Source organism: Grammomys surdaster, unplaced genomic scaffold (assembly GCF_004785775.1).
Source record: "Grammomys surdaster isolate TR1022 unplaced genomic scaffold, NIH_TR_1.0 958, whole genome shotgun sequence".
In the NCBI taxonomy this organism is placed as follows: domain Eukaryota; kingdom Metazoa; phylum Chordata; class Mammalia; order Rodentia; family Muridae; genus Grammomys; species Grammomys surdaster.
This window is the reverse complement of record NW_021605377.1, coordinates 5737958-5756518: the sequence shown is the minus strand read 5'-3', so window position 1 is coordinate 5756518 and position 18561 is coordinate 5737958. Positions and strand designations below refer to the sequence as shown.

The window sequence follows — 18561 nt, the reverse complement described above, 5'->3', positions numbered from 1 at the left end:
AGGCTTGTATGCAAGGCTTTATTCCCGAAGGTTCCTTCCTGTCCCACTGCTTGTGTGTCCATCTTTATGTTAGTACCACACAGTCTATGTTTATACTTTTTATTTTTTAGTATGTTCTGGAACCAGGAAGTGTGTGTGTCTTCCAACTTCTTTCTTGTTTTTAATTGTTTCATAAGAAAACAACACATAAAACTTTTACTCTGTTGCCCTCTGATAATGCCACCTTGTAAAATATAGCTGAAGATCTCAAGCCCTGCTAATGATGTCAAAGGCCAAGGCATAGGATGCTCGTTACCACAGGCCTCCCCAGGCTGCCCTTTTATAGCTCCATCTACTGCCTCCCCGCCCCAGCTCTGGAGCCCCACACCACTAATGTGTTCTCCATTGCTATAGTCTTGTCGCTTCTAGAATTTTATATAAATAGAATCATCTGGATGTACCCTTTGGGAGATTAGTTTTTTATTAAATTTGTTTTTATGGATACATGAAAACAGAGATTATACATATTAATGGGGTACCATGTGATGCAGTTAGATAGAAATTCAGCCAAGTTCTTGTATAGCAGTCTGGGCAGTGGTTTTGTAGCTGTCGTGAAGAGAAGTGTGACATAGTCATAGCACCCTGGCTTCCTGTATTGTACCTTCCTGTACCTCCTAAACTGTGATCCTGTGGTTTAAAGAAGTAGCGTCACCACAAGAGAAAGGTAAGTCTCAAAAAAGGCCTTCAACACTTCTCTACGGATTGCCCTTCTGTATTTGGAGAAAGACATTTTGCTGAGACCGAAACATGTATGTGTGTATTTAAATGTATGTGACTCAGAACAGAATCTCAAGTTTGGTTGTAGGGAAGGGTATGTTGCTTGGCATAGGAAAGGTTTCCTGTGCTCTCTCTGAGAAAGGCTGCTGTCTTTCATTATCACGTGAACGTGAAACTTTCTGGTTTGCACTGTTGGTTCTCAAGTCAAGTTTGCATGGTAGACCCAACAGTTGAGGGAGAGAGGCCACCAAGAGCTTTTCTTGAATGCATCTGCCCACATCACCTCGGCACCAAATGCTTCCTGTGTACTGGACACTGGAAAGGGAGCAGGCACCAGCTCAGGCTCTGAGATGCTGAGGTAGAGTCTGTGCTTCCTACAGGAATTTATGGAACATCTGCTATGTGATATCATGCTGAACTCTATGGATACTGCATGCAATACACAAATGAGTTAACTCCCTCTCTGGACACCAGTCCTAAGACTCTTTTCCATGAGAACACCCATAGTAATATAAGGTATATATACATATACATGTATATGTATGTGTGTGTACATTATGTATATGTATGTATAAGCAGAACCTGAAAGTACAAAAACTCAAAGCCTGGTTATGCACAGAGTCTTAGTTCTTAGTTTTTCTTGTATATTTAAGCCCAATGCCTAGTGGTTAAATGAAATCAATGTGGTTAAGTCTTTGATGGATGGATTGATTGATGGAAATGACCTTTCAGCTGACCTTAAAGGGACAAAAAACACCTAGACTCAATAGACAGAAGAGTGAGTATTCTTCACAAAGCAATCACCATAAATAAGTATGGTCTTGGCCAGAAAATCCAGGAAACCCCAGTTCAGTTTGTCTTGGCAAAAGAAGCAGGGGACAAATGACAGCATAGAAGAGTGATCATACCAGAGCCTGTGTGTACTGGGATGTGTGCCCCAGCTCTTCAGGGGATTTTTGTCTTGCTTCTTCAGTGGCAATGAAAAGCTATTCACTACATCTATTTTAGTGTATGGATTTGGTCATCTGAGAATGTGGTGCTCATAGGGGTTCAATCCCAGGACAGTTGACCTCACATACTCATGATCCTAAGACTTACTTGATCCAGGATACTATGGTGGTTTAAATATGCTTGGCCCATGGGAAGTGATACTGCCTTGTTGGAGTAGGTGTGGCCTTGTTGGAGGAAGTGTGTCACTGTGTAGGTGGCCTTTGAGTGCTTCTAGGGCTCAAGCCCCAACCAGTGTAGAAGAGACAGTCTCCTTCTGCTTGAGTTTAGATCAAGATGTACAACTCTCAGCTCCTTTTCCAGCACCACGTCTGCCTGGATGCTGCCATGCTTCCCGCCATGATGATAACGGACTGAGCCTCTAAAACTGTAAGCCAGTCCCAATGAAATGTTGTCCTTTATAAAAGCTGCCTTGGTCATGGTTTTTCTTCACAGCAATGATACCCTGATCCAGAAACATGAGTCCTAATTTGTCAAGGAATTGAACCAAAGAAAAGCAGGAGCCCAGGAGAGAAGTCCCACATCTCATCTGAGCTAGAATGAGGACAGCTCTCTGCTCTAAGGCCATCTTAATCTCTCCTTTCCTGAAACCTTGAGACTGCTGGTCCTGTCACTTGACTGGGTGACCATCTTTCCTTTCATTTCCTAACCATCTCTTATCTGGTACCCTCAAGCTTCAGTTGCTCCCCCTCTGCCCTCAGGGAAGGTTGTAATGATACTTGGTCTGATGTAGATGATTTCTTGTCATGGGTTTTGTTTTTTTGGCTTTTGTTTTGTTGGTTGGTTGGTTTTGTTGGTTTGGTTTGGTTCGGGGGGCATTTGTTTTGTTTTTATTTTATTCAAGACAGGGTCGCATTACGTAGCTCTGGCTGTCACTTGTAGACTAGGAACTCAGTATGTAGAGTAGGCTGGGCTCAAACTTAGAGACCCAGCTGCTTCTGCCTCCAGAGTGTTGGGATTAAAGACATTCACTACAGGGCTCAACCTCTGTGGTCATACTCTTAACTCCTCACAGACATGTTTATCATTATAGGGCAGAAACCAACTATGTTGAGCTATGACTGTGCTTTCCTCCATGACTTTTCAATGTGTGCTTTAATTTCTCATAGACAGTACCAAATGGACCCTTTCAAGAACCTTGCCTTCAGAAGGAAACATAAATTTAACACGGACTTTTTGTTTTTTAGTAGCTTCTATGGGCCTAGCACTGTTCTGCATTGAGTTCATTCAGAGGATGTTTGTTGAGCAAGTATTGTGTGTTGGGCAGGCACAAAATAGACCCACATGGAGCTTGCACTGTCAAACTTAGAGTATTTTGGAATGAGGAAGTGAGATTCTTTGTTATAAAAAGAGTTGAACACTCATAACGGGAAAAGAAGCTAGAAAGAGTGACAGTGTGGATGAAGTTGAATAGCAGCGAGTCTTTATCGGGCCCTTGTTGTATCCTGAACGCAATGTCTGTTAATCTAAGCTTCACAGTACCGCATTTTACAGACCTAGAAGTTTTGCCTCAAAACCAAAATGTAGATAAGAAATTTGAACCCAGGTATCTGGATCAAGAATTTGCAGTTTTAACTGCTACCCTACCTTAAATGACCTAAACTGAATAAGTGTTAAACCACATAATATCATTGCTAAAAGCCTCTCTGGAAGGGAGGAAACTCTTAAAGATAATGCAGGCTTTTCTCAGGATTAGACTGTAACAGTCTGTCCCATCTGTGCCCCAGCCAGAAGGGAGCTGATTCTCATGGAAGATAGAGAGGGAGAGGGGCATCTTGGGGTAAGGTCTAAGAGAAAGAATGAGCCCCAGGAAAGGCTAGGCATCTTCTTTAAGACAAGGAGAGCAGAAAATCCCCCAGATAAGCCAGGATGGCAGAAATAAGAGTGAATCAACAAAAATCCAGTGTTCAAACTGAGTCTTGGGAGAGGGCATGTTAGAAGCAGGGTTGAGACCTGTGTTCTCTGGTCTTGGCATGCTGGTCACTCAGGCCTAATTTTAGGGGCTACATTCAGGTTCAATGGCCAAGAGTAAGTTAGGGGATCGTCTTGGTAGTTCCATCATGGGTTGTGTCAGCCTCATCTTGGAGTTAGTTCCCAGGTCACAGAAACAAGTCTTAATCTCTCAGAAGAGAGCATGGATCGCTGAAGGTTTCCCTCCTAAGTCCTGAGGCCTTGCTGACCTTTGGCAGTTCCCTGTTACATCCCAAGTCCCCTGTTGCCTGTACTGGGCCTCCTATGAAGGGCTATTTCCTCCGGGACTGAGCTCAAATACATTGAGGTGTTCACTGAACTCTCCCATTATTCTTTGATGGGATTGTATTCTGCTCTTTTCTTTCCATATCACGTTCCCTTTTATACTTTCCCGTCTCTACTGCTGGTCACCAACACCGCTCACTTTGTACATATGATTAACATATTACATCTATCCTCTTCTCTGCCATTAATGAAGATGTTAAATAATTCTAAACCAAATACTCACCCCCGTGGGGCCCCACAGGACACTTTCGTTTAATTAGTTGTATTACCTTTCATCTCTCTCCCGTCCTTTGACTTCAGATGTCCTGCTGATTTTGAATCCATGTGACTTTTCATCCCGTCCTGTTTGAACTAATTTCATGAGTGAAAATCTGAGAGATGTTTTATCAAGTGTTGATTCAGGTTCCAGACCTAAAGAGAGCTTCACTATGTTCCATTTTTCCCCCCTAACAGTTTAATAGAGTATAGTTTGTTCTTAATAAACTGAGTCTTCCTAATGGACCTCTTTCCAATAGTCTTCTCCACAAATGTCATGTCAATTTGAGTTCTCTCGGTGTCAGGCATCACATAAGGTGAGTCTTAGTTAGGCTTTCTATTGCTGAAATATAATACCATGACCAAAAGCAAGTTGAGGAAGAAAGGGCTTATTTGACTTACACTTCCACTCGATATTGTTCATCATCGAAGGAAGGTGAAGACAGTAACTCAAGTAGGGCACTCCACAACCTGGAGGCAAGAGCTGATGCAGAGGCCACAGAGGAGTGCTGCTTACTGGCTTGCTCCTCCTGGCTTGCTCAGCCTGCTTTCTTATAGACCCCAGAACCACCAACCCAGGGATAGCACGACCCACCATGGGCTGGGCCCTCCCTCATCAATCATTAATTAAGAAAATGCATTACAGCTGGATCATATTTAGGCATTTTTCTAAATTGAAGGTCCCTCCTGTCAGATAATTCTAGTGTTGTGTCAAGTTGACAGAAGACCAGCTAGTACAAGTTGCTTGTGTCGTCAGAGTTGATTCTCTTGGACATTTTCAAGGAGAAATGTTGCTACTGGTTACATACTTTCCAACATCTTATAATGACTTAGTTTTTGGAAAAAAATAAAAATAAGCTGGCATTCTGCAAACCACCTAACTAGCTTCCCATGTGCTATCTTAATAAAACCAATGAGAAGCCTGAGTTCACTGTTTTTAACAAAATAGTTAAAATTTACCATCACTTAGACATAACCTCTGTCTGTAATGGAACTCCCAGGAAGTCGACTCTTCTGAGAGTAACTGGTAGAAGGTGTTGGGGCCAGGATGGTTACAGTCAGTGATGTCTAGACTTGATGTATGGAAACCTTGGTTATGGGAAGAAGGAAGACCCTCGCTGTAGGGGTGAGAAGTCCTGGCTGTATCCAGCCCAATTATGGTTTTTAGCTATCCTTTTTGGGTGAGCTTGGGGGTTGGCTACATCATGTCAGGTGGTAAATTAACTTTAAATTAAAGTACCAAATAACATCTAAAAAGTATGGAGGGCGAAAAGCATTGTGGGAAAGATTGTTCTTGGATCCTTTGTGTTCATTTTATTTTTAAAAAACTTATCAACAAATATTAAAGAAAAAACCTTTTAATGAGTTGTTGCATCCATGAAGCACAGCTACATAGCTGCCCTATCTTAAAAACAAAACCAAGGGGCTGAAGAGATGGCTCAGCGGTTAAGAGCACTGACTGCTCTTCCAGAGGTCCTGAGTTCAAATCCCAGCAACCACATGGTGGCTCACAACCATCCGTAATGAGATTGGATGCCCTATTCTGGTGTGTCCGAAGACAGTGACAGTGTACACTGTACTCATAAATAAAATAAATAAATAAATCTTAAAAAAAAAAAAGAAATCTAAAAAAAAAAAACCAAAACCAAAAACTAACCATTTTCTTATATATTTTCTCTTGTATATCTTCACAGTTGGCTCATCCCACAGACTGCTCTTTAGCCTTCTGACTCTAAGATTAAGAAAAATTCTTCCAGTGAATAAAAGAGCTAATGCAAGCATCTGCTTCCATAAGATAGGCCAGGCCTAGACTTGGTCCTCCATGACCAATGTAAACTCCTGTAAACAATAAGATTTTCAAACGAAATCCTTTTGAGTTTGCAAGGCTGTATCTACCCCAAGGGGAAATAGGAAGTTAAAAGGATATCAGCCTCCGATGGTGTTTCTAGAGCCATTAAAGGAGCAAAATGGGCCTACCTTTAAAAAAACAAAAACTCAACTCTACTAGTTACAAGGCTCTCTTTTCTTATACTGTGAACACAGAAGTAGCATGTTCAAAAACATGCTCTCCTGCTTCACCTTTTTGCTGTGGCAGACAACCACAGCTTAAGTACAAGAGGCATAGAGAAAAGTACTTGGCTTCGGAGGACACGCGATGGACAGTTTACAATAGCAGAAAGTTATGGCTGGGGAGCACCGCTCAGCGGGCAGGGGAGCACCGCTGAGCAGGAAACATGAGCACATAAGTTAGGCGATCTAAACCTATAAACCTAGGAAAAGCCAAACACAAGAAAAGCCAAGGGGAGTAGCATGTATCTGTAATTCGAGCATTCCTGAGGTGAGATGGAAGCAATGTAACCTGTACTGGCTGGTCTTATGTATAAGTGACACACGCTAGAATTATCTGACAGGAGGGAACCTCAATTTAGTTTCCAGGAGTGTGTGCAGCAGCAAACAAGGTGTAAGGTGTAACACCATAGGAAGTTTCCTGACCTTTAACACACACACACAAACATACACATATACACATACAAACATATATATATACACATACACACATATACACATACAAACATATATATACACATACGAACATATACACATACAATACAAATATATATATGCACACACACCAACACGTGCACACATATACACACACAAACATGTACGCACATGCAAACATACTCAAAAGCGTGAGTACACAAAGTTTAAAAAAGATTTGAACACATGCATATCTTGCTTCTCTAAGAAGACAGTGCTCTCTTATAAAGCCAGGGTTACAGATTTTCTCTACAACAGTGGTTCCCAACCTTCCCAGTGCCCTTAAATATGTTCCTCATATTTATGTGACCTAAAATTATTTCATTACTATCTCATAACTGTAATTTCGCTGCTGTTATGAATCGTTATGTAAATAGCTGTGCTTCCCGATGATGGTCTGAAGCGATCTCTGTGAAAGGGTCCTTTGACCTCCAACGGAGTTGTGACCCACAGGTTGAGCACTTCTGCACTACAAAGAACCAGGCAGTGTGTGTCTTAGGTGGTGTCAGCTACACACAGCCTCTGTTGTAAGCAGCTGCAAAAGCGGCTAGAAATGACACACGTACTTCTGGATAATGACATGTTATCTAATAATGTGATGTTATATGTTCAAAATTCTATTCTCCTTTTGACATTTTTTTCCCATAGGACATCCAAAAACAGAAGACAGGATTTGACCCTGGGACGGTAGATTCCTAGCTCTTAATCTGCCCCACCCCCTCCACACACACACAGACACCATGCCAACCCTCACCTAGCACTTACTGATCGAGTGATCACTGAGTACTTGATCACTTGGCTGTCACCGCCAAAGCTAAACAGAAAGCCTTCTTATAACACACACTTGACATTTGCAAGGGATTTATCTTCAAGTCGTCGCTAATCCCCCATCCCAAGTACCACTCTAGGAGATAATTCCACCCCACCCCCTCATAAAATGCAGTCAAGTATAACAGAATAATTAAAGTGACCCTTTCAGGCTCTCAGTGGCTCAATAAATAAATACAGGGCTAACGGTCCTTTTTAAGGTGATTAAAATAAAGTCCGTCACGGGAATCAATTCCCTGCTGCATTACATCATCACCGCAATGACATTTAATGATGGATTTATCAGAATCTGCAAAATCAATCAACAGCGATAATGAGTAATGGCTCCTCTGCCACATAGCACCTGGGTTTGCCAGGAGAGCAGGGTGAGAGGATGATCGTGCCAGTGGGACGGTCAGTTGCAGCAGCAGGCCACATTCTGTCACCTGTACCATCACAGGAGCTGGACCAGTGACTCAGTGTCCCCCCGGATAGACTTCATCCTACAAGAGGCTGAACCCAACGTTTGCGTTTTGACCCAGTGTGAAGTGATGATGCGTCTCTGGACTTTTAGGTCACGTTCAAGTGGGGAGAGTGTGACTGTGGAGTTTCCGCACGCTAAGACCTGTCATGCTCTCTATTGGCCAGAGTCTTGGAATGGAGAGGATCTAGAGAAGAACAACCATGATCAGAATGGAAGACGGTTGCATTTGGAGGAGAGACACATGAGGCACCTGGGTTGTTTATGACTTGCAAAGTGAAAACGGGAGCCTGAAGGGATGGATGGCTCAGTGGTTAAGAATACTTCTCGCTCTGGCAGAGGATCCAAGTTCAAGTCTCCTCACTAATGTCAGATGTGTCACAACAACCTGTCATTTTAACTCTGGACAATGCCCTCCTCTGGCCTCTGAAGTAGCTGATCACACATACAACTAAATTAAAATAAACCTTTAGAATAGAAGGAAGATTATTCCTGCCTCCATCAGGGTTTACAGGGGAAGTTGATTAGATCTTGCAAATGGAGGAGCGAGGAGACAAGGGCCTGAGTGATAGGGAAGTTAGGTATCACGTGACTCCACAGGACTCAGTTTGGTAGCCCAGAGAAAGCAAGAGACTGAGTTACAGAGGTTGTACAGTTGCTCACAATGGTTTAGGCATCTAACTTTCTCATACTGAGTGGTTTAACACGGGTAGATTTCTTAAGACACTCTGCCCTCCATATTGAAACAGACAAAATATATGAACTCCTTTCTAGAGAGTTAAATTCATCTGTATTGACATTTGTTTTAACGGAACAATGAGTCAGTGCTGGCCTCCACTGGGGTGACCCCGTTCCTTCTCTTCACTGTGCGTGAGCATCACGGGCCTCAGGAGAGGAAAAGGCAGGGGGCTCTTTCTTTACTCGAGTGACAGCTCATGCCTCAGATGGAATATCGAGCTCTTCAACTGCATTTTCAACTGTCTTGTGAGACAAAGACTAATTGGTTTGACCCCATGCTGTCACATGTTGAGAGACAGGAATCTTCAGCCCTCTTCCTCGAATTCATTGATTTCATTAAATGCTGTCTGCTTGTGTTTGCAAAATGTAATTTCCTAGTGAGTTCTTCGAACCACGGCACATCAACAGATTTCAAGAGTGTGTGTGGGGTGTGTGTGTGTGTGTGTGTGTGTGTGTGTGTGTAAAAACTGGTGCCATTTTGTAGCTTTGATCCGCTGTTTTAATCTCTTATTTCCAATAGGTCTTCTACATTAAGGCCATTGAGCCACAAAAAATATCGACCTTAGGGAAAAGCAATGTGATTGTTACTGGGGCAAACTTCACCCAAGCGTCAAATATCACCATGATCCTGAGAGGAACCAGCACATGTGAGAAGGATGTGTAAGTGGAAATACTAACAATCAATCTTTGGTAAAGTTAAAACCCTACCCTAAAGCAGTGTTAGTAAGTCTTGGAGTTCTCTGTAGTCAAATGATATTTAAGTATTTTATACATCGGAATTATAATAAGTAAAAGATCTGTAATGATTCATTTGAAGTTCAGGTGGGAGAGTCTAACTTGTCTTACTCTTCCCCGCTGCCCAATCCTCAGTCTAAACCAATTTCAAGATGCTGCCACTGGGACCCTTGACTGGTTTTTAAAGCTGAGTCAAGTGTCTATAGAAAGGAACTCACTTAGAATTATAGATGTTTACTTTGGAACCTGATGGAAAGCTTACAGAGCCACATTTTCAGCGTGCTACCTGAAGTTGAAAAAAAAATGGAAGTAGAAATGTTGTTCATTGTAGCTTTCTTCTCTCGACTGGCTTGGTTTTCATTTCAAATAATTAAATTACAAGGGCATATAATAATAGTAAAAAAAAACCACCTCAAACAAATATCAGGTGAAGGTACCACTTAAAGACAATGATGCCTGTGATTTCTTTTTATTCTAGCAATGAAAAAATACCCAATTTTTCACTAATATTCTTAGGTGAACTATTATACCTTCCTGGGGGGGAGGGGGGAATACTAGCATTATGTAATAATAACACCATGACAGATAACTTTAGTTTTCTGCTTGTTGACTTTCATAAGTTTGGGCTAATTTGAAGTTTAAAAGAAAATACGTTGCAGTCTACATGAACCATAACACTGAGCTGATTCTCATCCTGGAAATGCAGTTAGGACAATCTGCTGAAGCGTGATGTTTTGGTTTTTAACTACCAAAACAGATTTGTACTGCACTGTAATCTGCCATGCCTATTTAGTGAACTTTCTGTTTTAATTTCCTGGCTGCACATCGCTGTACCCCCACCTCCCCTTACGGCTGTAAATCTGGGCTACCCCGTGATCTCTATGGGAGAAGGTACCCATCACTGACTTTCCTCTATACCAGAGTGAGTCAACACACATTAAAGCCTGTATCTATGCAACCTGGGTTGCTTATGTGCACCATTTATCCTGCCTAAATACCTTATCACAAACATCTTTCATTTTGTGTGGTGGAATCTGTGACGTTAGACACCTGTGGGCTCAATGAAGGGCAATCAGCCTCATTGCAAAAGAAGTCGTTTTGGGAGCATTACCCTGTTTCTGGCTCGTTATGCTCTCGTTTCCATTCTGAATGCATCTTGAGATGCCACCGTTATTAAATTAAATGACTAAGCACCCTTCCTGCATGTAACATTCCACTAACCACTTCTGAGTGGTAAACCAGGTTAACAAGCAGGTGACATAAATTCATAGTTAATCTCGCACCCGAACCCACGGTGAGATCCCAAGCCCTGTTCATGGAGACTTTTTAAGTGAATGGTTATCTTTTTTTTTTTAAGAGAAAAAAGACAAGCATAATAGCGGAGTGATCTATATTCCTACCCCTCACTTTCCAAAGTGTATAAACACATTTGTGTTTTAATGATTTGAGAATGAACTTCCGAGAGATTCCATTTAGAAGCCTTGAAAATATACATCTAGGGCAGAGCACGTACAAACTGACTCCAGTGCCTTTCAAATTCACTTTCTCCTAAGGTGTAGCAACAGCACTAGGATTAATAATCACGCACAGAATATCCCTTCAGTAGTAAAACCAGACCTTTCCCGTAGCATCATTAAGCCGAGCAGGTGGCAAATACAACTTGATCTGAATGTGTGCTTTAGAGACTCATAGACATGTAAGAGTCACTGATAGTTACAGAGGGAACACCACAGGCAGCTTTGAGTTGATTTGATTGTTGGGGGACATCAGGAATGCATAGGACAGTCCCAGCCAATCCCTGTTCTGGAAGCCCCTGAGGGACACCAGCCCTGTGTCCTTTGATTCTAAGACTTCAGAGTTCCTGAAGCATGCTCCCTTCTCTTTGAAGGAGAGAATTCCTAGGTCCATTTGGGGCCATACTTTCCAGTGCTTGACTAAAACTGCTGCTGCTGCTTCTTCTTCTTCTTCTTCTTCTTCTTCTTCTTCTTCTTCTTCTTCTTCTTCTTCTTCTTCTTCTTCTTCTTTTTTAAAGATTTTAATTATGGAAACGACAGCTCATACATAAGAAAGATACATGTAAATAAGCCTCTTTACAAAGTTAAAAATTTTGGACATTCTCCCAATTTTATTTTATCTTTTTCTCTTTTTCTTCTGCTTCTTCCCCTCCGTTGCGCATGGAGGTGACAGGGGCAGAAGACATACATTGTATCTGGAGTGTCTTAAAACCAAATTCTGAATCAAATACTTCATGAATCCTTCAATGTATCTCTGACAGAGTAGTGCCAATGTTAACCTTAATTCCTTCATTTTGTGTGATGCCCCTCCTTGCCCTGGTCCATTAGGACCTCTGAGGGCAAAGGTAACTGCTTCCTCATTTTCCACTTCTAAGGGGGAATGCATATTAGAGGTACAGATGCATAGAAGAAAGAGGAACCCAGTCTGAGAGAGCCAGATCCAACAGGTGGGCCCTTGATTGTTCCGCCTCTGGCAATTGTTTTTGACCATCTCAGTGAAATTCATGGGTTGTCACCTTAAGCAATCAACTGTGCTAAGTGTCTGTGTCATGGAAGAGTTCCTTTCCTAACCCCTTTCTAGGATCCGGGTTAGCCACGTGCTAAATGACACGCATATGAGGTTCTCGCTTCCATCAAGCCGTAAAGAGATGAAAGACGTTTGCATTCAGTTCGACGGTGGGAACTGCTCGTCGGCAGGGGCTCTGTCCTACATTGCTCTCCCACACTGTTCTCTGATAGTTCCTGCCACCACCTGGATCAGGTACTGTCTGGATCCACAGAGGACTTCTCTTCTTCTGGTGAAGGTCATGAACATAATATCATGAGCATCCCACCAATCCACCTGGCCTTGGTAGCTCCACCCAAATTTCCTAGAAAAATGCTTCTTATCTGACCATAAGCACTGTGAGCATAGCCTGTTTTTATTTCACCATGGCTACCAGGAAACTTACAGCCCAAACATTTTGTTCAACCACAGTGACTGTTCTTAACCCAGGTCACTGTGCCCTCTGTGTCACCTGCCTTCCTTGCACATGGCATCAGGCTCCCCACGCGCAGGTCTCACTTGCTAACATTTAGACTGGGCTGCTTTGAAGGCTTCGGGAGAAGTATTAGAGCCTGCGTGTAGCCTCTACATTTCAAAGGTCCTGCTTGAGGGTTAGACATTCCAAAATAAACTCTTTCAGATGCATTTGATATATCAAGGGGGGGGGGGAGAAGGTCTCTCCCTAGTCAAATTTAAATTCACATTTAGGTTCTGGAGTATAACCCCAAAGAGATTTTCTCCATCTCACATGGCACAAAGTTAACTTTTCCATGTACCTCGCTAGATAAAACCACAGACAAAACCATAAAGGAAAGCAAACTGGAAGGACAAAAGAAACAAAACATCTCTTATATTTTTACTTGAGATGACCATGGGAAGCAGCTGTGTTTGCTCTTGGTTCACCAAACTGTGATAATAGAAAGTTCAGACTGGGCAGCTTAGACAGCACAAACGCAGTCCCTCCAGGTTGTACATCTCTGAGATGTGAGGAAGTTTAGCCCCTTCTGAGGTCTCTGCAGTGTTTGCAGGTAGCCATCCCCTGTCCCTCCATCTAAGGCTGTGCCCTAAGCTTTTACAGAATACCACTCACTCCAGTGAATAGTCACCTCAGTGAATGCCCTGAATTTCCAGTACTTCTTTAATGACCTTAATCTCAGGTGTAGTTTAGTGGTAAAATACTACCTAGCATGTGTAATAGCACTGCCCATTCCCCACCTCTACCCCCAATCTCTCTTCCTACAGCCTTCCTCTGAGTATTTGGGGGTCAGGGCTTCCCCTTGCAATTTTTGCAGCCCATTGGAGTGGTACAGGGAAGACTGAGATTTCAAAAGCAAGGCTCTTGCATGTAACCCTCTGCTCTGAGATTAAGTGTGCCCTATGTATAAGTAGTAGCCCGGATGTGGCACTCACCACATACTCATGGTATATCTGCTGACCTGGTTAAACCTTACAAAAACCCTGAGAAACCAATGGTGGGTTGTCCCTTTGGCAGAGGGTGAACCAAGGCATGGCCACAGTTCAAACGATATACCTAGCTCCCTGATAACTGGGCCCAGGATGTGGTGGTTTCCACCACCACAACGCTCTGCTTCCTCCTCATCAAATGGCTGCCCTGTCATCATGACTGTGATGACACAGGAGTCTCAGCTGCTCCTTGTCCTTGAACCTTGAGAGAGAAGGAGGTGCTGCCAACTGGAATCAGGAGAATACATTTGAGTTAGTTTTCTCGAAATTGAGGCAGATTGTCAGGTGGCCATACAGTGTCTGGTGACCCATGAGAATAACCAGAGCTGTAGGCAGCTGTTTATTTCACACAGGGTGACCACTTCGATGTTATCTGGTGTCACACTGAGAGTAGGTGAAATCACTCAGTTTGGTTTTAGTGAGATTTGCGTACCTTCTCCATACACTGAAACCTCCTATCTCAAGCAAGAAGACAAACTTCTAAGGTCACTTGCCATTTTAGCTCGTCCACCTATTGTGTTCCCCATCTCACTATAAATAAATAAGCTATAAATAAAATATAATTGGTGGGTTGGAAGGTTTGATCATGGGAATTGTTAGAGCGGATCATCCTCACATAGATTAAACTGTAATCGAATGAGATTTTGTCCTGTGACATGCTTCCGAGGTACAGCAGATGATCTGGTTATATGTGGAGAAATAGCACAAGAAAGCTCCAATTCTATTAAAGAATTTGGGCACTTTCCCAGAATTAAAATAGGATCTGACCTGTATTTTTTATACGCATGTGTCTTAGAAACCATGAGTCTGTAGCCGGTACCATTTAAAGACTCCTAAAATTATCACATACTTTAAATTGAAATTAGTTCATTGTCTCCCAAATATTATTGAGCTTAACTTCAGTAGTGAATCTGTTCGTAGTGTTGTCTGGAAGTGTAAACTGCCTGTGGCTCACTCTTGTCCTTTGATCTCTTGCAGCGGTGGGCAAAACATAACCATCATGGGCAGGAATTTTGACGTCATTGACAACCTAATAATTTCACATGAGCTGAAGGGAAACATGAACGTAAACATAAATGTAAGTTTAAGTGTTTCTTTTTTCACTTATAATTTTGTTACGCTAAACTGCCTGTGTTGGGGTAGGGGATATGTTTCATTTCTATGACTTCAGCATTATAAACTTTTGCTTATTTATGATCTACACTGTCTCTGCTGTGACAGAAAGATCTCATTCTTGGAGTTATTTGGGGTTGCCACACGGAGGAACCAGGAGAGAATTTCATGTGATAAGGCCTGCCCCGTTCTTCTCCCTGTATGACTCGTGTGGCAAGTTGCTTTAATCAGATGATGCTTTCTAATATGTATGAAAGTCGTTGTGGATGGCTGGGGTGCTATGTACAGAGCCAGTGACAAGTGTCTGGTCCAACAGCCCCGAGGGAGGTCAGGAAACCTACTCAAGTAACATACATTCTCCTGTCATTGTCTCTTGGGTCCTGTGGCCACTTTCTTCTGCCCTCCCCCATGCTTCCCCATCCCCAGACAGTGGAAATTGTCTAGTTCTCATCAGGGCTCTGAGAAGAACCTTGAAGTTCTCACAGGAACCTTCAGGTTGAAGCCATGGGTGTCTGTGGGGAGGGGCTAGGTACACTATTGCTTATAGGTGTTTATCGAGTGTTCTTCCCTTTCCTTCCTCCTTTTCTCTAATGTAAGGGGAGCAGCTATTCTGGACCCCAACCTGACCACTTCCTGCCAAAGCCAGCAGAGCTGAGGGTAGCCAGAAGATTTGTCCCATTTGCCACCAGTATGTGTTCAGGCCTAGAAACAGGAGGCGTAGTAATCCATCTTTCTTATGGCCTTGTCCTAGACACATGTATGTCCACTTCTGACACACTTCCTGGCCAGTTCCTGGCCCCATACTGTGTTTGATTCTGGCCATTTCCCTGTGATGGAAGCCCGTTCAGTTGTGTGGCAGCCCTTGATCTGAGGCACAGTCTGAGCCAGTAGACGTGGAGACATGGTCTCTTTCCCAGAGCATGTCCCATTTATTGAGCACCTACTGTAAGCAAAACATTTTTCTCACTGTAAGAACAAAAAGTAAGTGAGCTACTGCCCCCCACCACCACCCATGCCCACCTTCGTGAAGGGAGGTGGCAGACCTGCACCGGAATTAGACACTAGCAGCACAGCTGGTGACAAGCGCCAGGTCTTCGGTTTCCTTCCATCTCCCATGAATCCTAGCAGCCATGATGTGTTTCCCAGCGAAAGTATGAGTGGGTGGAGCTGAGACTGAGCCAATGGCGTACTGTGGGAGGGGCTGGACAAGCGGGGAAGGAAGCAGGGATGGGTTTACAGGCACAGAAAAGAGTAGTCACCTATTCTAGACCAAAACACCACTCACGTTTGCTTTGTTGGAACCTTAGAGGCGGGGTTAAGATGGGTGATGGAGAGGGCTGAAAACCATACAGAACCGTGCAAGGGAGACTCATCCCCAAAACATGCCTCTTCACTCTAAGAAAGCTCCCCATGACCCCTGGCTCTGTAAGCAATGGGAAGGGGGTCTTGAGGGTCTTTGGCAAGGAGTGACATGAATATCATTTTATCAGTGGTGCCTAGGGTAGTTTGGAGAGGCGGTGAGTTAATGAGTCTATCCAGGCATGGCAGGTCCAAGTGTGGCTGAGATACCACCTGGTCCCTGTGGAGTGCTCTGCTGGGATGACGTCTGCAGGGTGGGTCTGGTGGGCTGGTGATGATGAGGCCAGTCATTTCAACAGCTTTGTAGACGTGGATGTGGGGATAACAGTGTAGAAGAGAAAACACCAAGGAGGGAGAAAGCATGTCTGGGATCTGCTAGCAGCTTCCCTTGGGGGAGGAGATTCAAAGAAAATAGGATGACCAGAGATGGTCACTGAGAAGCTGTCTTTAAAAAAAGGGTTGGTCCCCACACAAACAGAATCAATCTTAGGGATAAGAAGGTTAGGCTGACCCTGTTGCTGGTCCTTCTTTTAGGATGGTGGTGTTAAGGAAGTAGGGGGGTTGTGGTCCAGTGGCTTTTCATCCTATCACAGAAGGGCTAAGGCAGGGAAGAGGGTTGGGATTTAGAAAAGTGTTCAGGTTAAAGAATGGTGTTCTTACTCTAATGTAGCCGCCTAGGCCTTCTGCCCACCCACCCTTAGCTCCAAGATTACAGAAAACCAAGAGAGGGGATGATTCTCCCACCTGACACCATCTTTCCTTGCTTGAGTACTGGTCCCTTCTCCCTCCCAGTCTCCTTCCCTTCCTCTTTATCTTACAATGTTAAGGACCAGACCCAGGGCTGTGAGCATCTAGGGAAGCCCTCTGAGCCACAGCCCCGACACACCCTCCCTTAAGTACCTGCAACCTGTCTTTACATTTTCTACAAGGTTTTCCTGCCTGTCTCAACTGTGCCCTTGAACATGGCCATGTAGTTACGGGTCTTCTTTGTAAATAAACCCGTTCACAAATTGGGTCAGGCTTTCTGCCTCCATTCCGTTTTCACGCTCCTCATTTCTTAGGGGACCTGCTGCTGCTCTTCAGCCTTTTCATCTTCTGCTATTTTCTGTTGTGCCTGAAAAGCTGCTTCCTCTTCCTGTGGTTAGGGACGTCTGCTAACAGGGAGCCTCTGCCGGAGCTTCCCCAGCTTAGGGACTCTTGCTAACATTCTGCAGAGGCTCTTTTTTCGACACATAGTGACTCAACCAAGTACAGGCAAGTTAGCATCTGGCCTTGGCTCTCAATTCCCTTCCTAAAGTTCGGGGACTCAGCCATGCAGGCTTGAAGGCACCTTAGTGCTTTGAGCCAAGTCTTCTGCTTTTCCAGCCTGCTTCTCTTCGCAAAGCCTCCCTGTGCCCCTGTGGCATCGCCTGACAGCTTTCCTGAATGCCAATTATCTCAATGATGCTATGCATAGTGTATGCTAGCATGTGTGGTGCGCTTCTTCCTGTGTGCCCGTCAGACCCTAAGTACTTTCACAGATATAATCTCATTCACAGTTGCCAACGTTTAATTGAGTGAATTTTTATCTCAGCTCATTTCATTTAGGGTTAATTCAATCCTATGAGATCCATAGTGTTTGCTCGCCTGGTTTTATGGTGGGAAAAAACAGAAGTTCTCCGGAAGTTTGGTTCCCTGGGTCGCTTAGCATTTACACCTGGGTCTTCCGGCACCTGATAGGCTCTTTCCTTTCCCCAGGTCTCAGAATACTGCATGGCAACTTCCTGCAGGTTTTTAGCTCCTGGTTTAAAGAGCTCCAAAGGGCGTACAGATGTGGTCGTGAGGCTAAGGGTCCAAGACACCTACTTGGACTGTGGAACCCTACAATACCTCGAGGACCCCAGATTCACAGGATACCGAGTGGAGTCTGAGGTTGATACAGAATTGGAAGTAAAAATTCAAGTATGTATTTCCTTCCTTCCTTCCTTCCTTCCTTCCCTCCCTTCCTTCCTTCCTTCCTTCCTTCCTTCCTTCCTTCCTTCTTTCTTTCTTTCTTTCTTTCTTTCTTTCCTTCCTTCTCTTTCTTCCTTTCTTTCTTTCTTTCCCTCTTTTTTTCTCTCTTTCTTTCTTCTCTGTGGGCTGTTCCTATCCCTGGGCTGGAGCAGTATGTGAGTTTCCACATGTGCTCTGAGTTCTTCCTCTCCGGCTTGTCTATTGCAGAAAGAAAATGACAATTTCAACATTTCCAAGGATGACATTGATATTACTCTCTTCCATGGGGAAAATAAACAATTTAATTGCAGTTTTGAAAATATCACTAGAAACCAAGATCTCACAACCATCCTTTGCAAGATCAAGAGCATCAAGAATGCAAACACCATTGCTACCTCCTCTAAGAAAGTCCGAGTAAGTCACCCGTGCGTCCCACCTGCTGTCGTTATCTGAGTCTTGGTAATTGCCTTCCTAACCCCCAGGTTGGCGTGGAATCTTCATAGATCTTCAGATTTTTC

General features: G+C 43.6%; 1 protein-coding gene across 1 annotated transcript in view; it reads left to right on the top strand.

Moving 5' to 3' along the window:
• Plxnc1 (plexin C1) overlaps positions 1 to 18561 on the top strand; it is a 130679-nt gene that overhangs the window by 59565 nt on the left and 52553 nt on the right. The window contains exons 10-14 of the mRNA XM_028783039.1: positions 9363 to 9502; positions 12173 to 12352; positions 14579 to 14678; positions 17810 to 18013; positions 18272 to 18457. Coding sequence (XP_028638872.1) covers positions 9363 to 9502; positions 12173 to 12352; positions 14579 to 14678; positions 17810 to 18013; positions 18272 to 18457 — 810 coding nt within the window. The remainder of the gene's footprint in view (positions 1 to 9362; positions 9503 to 12172; positions 12353 to 14578; positions 14679 to 17809; positions 18014 to 18271; positions 18458 to 18561) is intronic.